This window comes from Astatotilapia calliptera, chromosome 14, assembly GCF_900246225.1.
Source record: "Astatotilapia calliptera chromosome 14, fAstCal1.2, whole genome shotgun sequence".
Lineage (NCBI taxonomy): Eukaryota > Metazoa > Chordata > Actinopteri > Cichliformes > Cichlidae > Astatotilapia > Astatotilapia calliptera.
In genome coordinates this window covers 34,238,866-34,243,650 of record NC_039315.1, presented here as the reverse complement: position 1 = coordinate 34,243,650, position 4,785 = coordinate 34,238,866, and the positions used below count along the sequence as shown (strand labels likewise).

General features: G+C 39.3%; 1 protein-coding gene across 1 annotated transcript; it reads left to right on the top strand.

Annotated features, from left to right (window-relative positions):
* The first annotated feature begins 362 nt into the window (after window positions 1-362).
* On the top strand, window positions 363-1,907 carry hikeshi (heat shock protein nuclear import factor hikeshi). Its single transcript, XM_026192494.1, has one exon. The coding sequence runs from the start codon at window positions 671-673 to the stop codon at window positions 1,265-1,267; it is 597 nt and encodes a 198-aa protein (XP_026048279.1). The 5' UTR covers window positions 363-670; the 3' UTR covers window positions 1,268-1,907.
* The last annotated feature ends 2,878 nt before the right edge of the window (window positions 1,908-4,785 follow it).

Sequence of the window (4,785 nt, the reverse complement as noted above, 5' to 3'; positions counted from 1 at the left end):
AAATTTAAATTATTTTGGAAAATTGTGGACAACATGATTGAGGCTTTGCCTCATGTTTGATAACTAAGGTGCTCAGTTTGAAACTGGTGTATTATACTGATTGCGATTATTCATTTTGAATCATTCTTAGACACTACAATAGGTCATCCAACTAATTGATTGCTTTTGAAAGAAACATTTGCATGTGCCCCAGCTGAATTTGGGTTTGTAAAGGAAAAATAATTGAAAATGTTTGCAAGCTGCTTATTCCAATAATATTAATTGCACACACTGTACACATGACATCATGTATGGCGCCTCTGACCCCTAAATGTTTGATCCTAGCTTCGTCCTGTAAAAGAAGAAGAACAAATTCACTTTTATTGGGTGTATTTAGTGTTTAGGCTAATGAAGTAATTATTCCAAACCAGTCGGTGGCGCCCAGGCGTCGAGTTTGCCACCGTCACATGAAGAAGAAGAAGACGCCACAAGAGGGCAGGGCTAGTATAACTGTAGAAGAAGTTTCTGGTAACCTTGGGAAGCTACGCTCATGTTTGCTGTCCAACACTTTTCTGTGTGTAATTGAGTGTCTCAGTAACTCCGGTTGTTAGACGGCGGGAGCTGCAGTACTGACTCTAACCTGGTGCAGGCTAAGCCGAAGCTATAGGCTGTTTACTAACTGTCAGCAGTGATGTTCGGCTGTTTGGTCGCAGGGAGGTTGGTGCAGACAGACGCGGTGCAACTTGCCCCGGACAAGTTCCTCTTTAACCTGTCGGACTACGAGAATGTGAACCATGTGGTGGTATTTATGCTAGGTACCGTGCCATTCCCTGCCGGCATGGGCGGTGCCGTATACTTCTCTTTCCCTGATCCGGCGAGTGGCGGTCCCGTGTGGCAGCTACTCGGCTTCATCACCAACGATAAGCCAAGTGCCATCTTCAAGATCTCTGGGCTGAAGGCTGGGGAGGGCGGGGCGCACCCCTTCGGTATTATGACCTCTTCTGCGTCTCCCTCCGTTGCTCAGGTCGGCGTGTCAGTGGAGGCTCTGGAGCAGCTGGCTCAGCAGATCCCGGTGTCCAGCGCCGCCGTGTCCACCGTGGACACCTTCCTGCAGTTCACCCAAAAGATGTTGGACAGTCTGTACAACTTCGCCTCTTCCTTTGCTGTGTCGCAGGCCCAGATGCTGCCAAACCCCACAGAGACTTTTATTCCTTCCAGTTGCATCCTCAAGTGGTATGAAAACTTTCAGAGGAGGATGGCGCAGAATCCGAATTTCTGGAAAAACTGAAGGCATTAAAGACCAAAGAGCAAACCTGCTAAGACAATTCCCAGGGTGCCTAACAAAAGCAGTGTCGACCTTCATCTCTGTCACAATGCCTCTTCACCTACAGAAAAACTGCTGCTCACAATGACTCCATCCCATCTTTTATCGGTCTGAACAATAAAGCACTTGAATTTAAAAGGAAAACACAATTAAATTGAATCCATTCAGTTGGTTTTCAATGTCTTAGTCTTGCTTAATAGTTTTCCTCCCATGAGAGCTTTTAGTTGTTTTGTTAGGGCATAGGGCATTTCTTCAGTATGGTCAAGACCATGTCTTTGGAAGACATGATCAGAAAAATGAAATAAGGAAACATTTGGATTTTTGTAATGGGCATAAAAATCAGAGGGAAAAGCAAAACAAAAAACAAGTCAGTATGATCCAAAGAGATACACAAGTGCAAGAACAAAACTAATTAATTAACATACATGCTGATATTTAATTATCATAAACTGTATAAAAACTAAAATGGGGCAGATTCAAGAGGTTTGAGAGTGTGTTTATGATTGAATTATTAGTACTTGTGTTACAAGATTGCAGTGCTGTGCTCTCAAAGCTTCATTGAAGCTTCAGTTTGAAGTTATGTTAAATAAATAGTGCATTTTAATTTTTGCCAGTTTATTATATTTATTTCTTCAAAAGAACTATGTTTTCCATTATAAAAAGTCCATTCTCAAAACTGTTTTCTTTTCATTTTTTTGAAGAATGAATTTTGATATTTTACAAGAAGAAGTTTTTGATTCTTTTATTTTATTTAGAATAAAATACATTTTGCAAGTGCTGTGCAGTTTTGCATCACTTTTTATCATGTGCCAAATCTGACAAGCCTTTGGAAATCTAAATAAAATAGAAAATTGTTACTTTTATGGTTTTCTATTCTAAAAAACAGTTGGAACAATTGCCAGTAGGTGGGGCTACTGCATTGTTTCATATCTAAGTGAATTGTTTTTCTTCATCTTTCATGCGGTTGTGTTCAATGTGTATTCAGTGTGACATATTACCCAATGCAGGGCTCGCAAAATTTCAAAGTCCCTGGTAGCCCTTCGGGCAGGGACTCTTCAGTTTTTGGTAGCCCAAAATAAATTTAAGTAGCCCGAATAAAAAAGAGCGCAATTTTTTGATTGATGTTTTGTTTCCTGTTTTGTTTCTGTTACAACATTATACATTAAAGTATAATATTGTAACAGAAACAAAACATTAATCAAAAAATTGTTGAAACACAAATTACAACATTGTATAAAAATTTCAATCATCAACTCAAATACTTGGTTCTAATTAAACAGAAATTTCTATGAACTTGTAAGAACTGTAGAACATGAATTGGTCTGTGTCAGATCCTGAATTTGAATTTTCCACTGAAGTCACGGGTTTTTGAAGTTTGCAAAGACTGCTAAATTGTGCCTGTGGTAGTTCACTCTTTGCAACATAGTACGCTGTTCTAAGCAGATTTTTCAGGTTTATTTTTAGTATGTTATTTGCAATTGGTGTTTGTTCTGGGAAAGATAGTGCAGACTGAGCAATAATGCATTTCTTATGGGTTCTAACGGGGACCTTTCTTAAAATGACTGGTCCCAATAACAAAGGCGCTTGTCGACTCGGAAATCGAGGCAAAACCAACGACACACCCGGCAGAACATTATGTTATTTACACGGGTGCACATAAGTGGTCCGTATGTGTGCATTCGCTGTCAAAATAAAAGATAAGAAGTTGCAACACGCGTTTGCGTCCATATAAAAAGCACTGTTTTTGTCCGCTAGAGTGGGATTTTCACGGCACATTCTGAACCACATCTCTGTGCGTTCATCATTTGTTTGAAGCCAGCTCACCTCCTGCAACCACTTTTCCGATAATACGTGCTTCTTTTGTGGTTTGGACTCCTTCTGACATTTCTTTGGAGGTGGAGGAACACCAAAGTAATTGCTTAAAGGAGCTTCTTCAAGAGTTCTAAACAAATGTCTGTCCTTCTCCAGAAAATCCTATGTACGCAAACACGCGTTGCAACTTCTTATCTTGTGCGCGTTTTTTATTTTGACAGCGAGTGCGCACCTGCGGACCACTTATGTGCAGCCCTGGTTATTTAGCTTGTCATATTGCAGCCACAGAAATTATTTTGTCCATGAAACCATAAAGCTGCACTTTCTTTTTGCCTTATAGTCTGATTTGTCATAACTTTTCCGTTTTGTGGTAAGCTTTTCTTTGGCTGTCACTTCTTCACCCTGACCTGTCTTATTTGGCTCAGCAGAACTAAAATATATATCCTGCTGCTTTTACACAGGGCCTGTGCTTCTGGATGAGGCCATCCACATTACACCAGGGCCCTACGGGGATATTGAGTTCTATAAGATAAAGCCATGAACATGTATTTCTGAGTCTTCTATCAAAAGTTAGAGCGATTTATATGAAGTTGTACGAAAATGCTTTCTTTCGCCAAGACAATGCGTTTCTCACTGTTACATGCATTTGAATGGGAAACTCGCCTGAAACAAAGTATAGGTTTTCATTATGTGAATAATTTTAAAATCTTAGCTCAAACGGCTGCAAAGACCTGTTTGCCCAGCACGGGGATATTGAGTTCTATACGATAAAGCCATAAACATGTGTGTCTGAGTCTTCTTTCAAAAGTTACAGCTATTTATATGAAGTTGTACATAAACGCTTTATTTCGCCAAGACAGTGTGTTTCTCACTGTTACATGCATTTGAATGGGAAACTCGCCCGAGACAAAGTATAGGTTTTCATTATGTGAATAATTTTAAAATCTTAGCTCAAACGGCTGCAAAGACCTGTTTGCCCAGCACGGGGATATTGAGTTCTATAAGATAAAGCCATAAACATGTTTGTCTGAGTCTTCTATCAAAAGTTACAGCGATTTATATGAAGTTGTACGAAAATGCTTTCTTTCGCCAAGACAATGCGTTTCTCACTGTTACATGCATTTGAATGGGAAACTCGCCTAAAACAAAGTATAGGTTTTCATTATGTGAATAATTTTAAAATCTTAGCTCAAACAGCTGCAAAACCTGTTTGCCCAGCACGGGGATATTGAGTTCTATAAGATAAAGCCATGAACATGTTTGTCTGAGTCTTCTATCAAAAGTGACGGCGATTTATATGAAGTTGTACGAAAATGCTTTCTTTCGCCAAGACAGTGTGTTTCTCACTGTTACATGCATTTGAATGGGAAACTCGCCCGAGACAAAGTATAGGTTTTCATTATGTGAATAATTTTAAAATCTTAGCTCAAACGGCTGCAAAACCTGTTTGCCCAGCACGAGGATATTGAATTCTTTAAGATAAAGCCATAAACATGTGTTTCTGAGTCTTCTATCAAAAGTTGCACCGATTTATATAAAGTTGTACAAAAAAGCTTTATTTCGCCAAGACAATGTGTTTCTCACTGTTACATGCATTTGAATGGGAAACTCGCCCGAGACAAAGTATAGGTTTTCATTATGTGAATAATTTTAAAATCTTAGCTCAAACG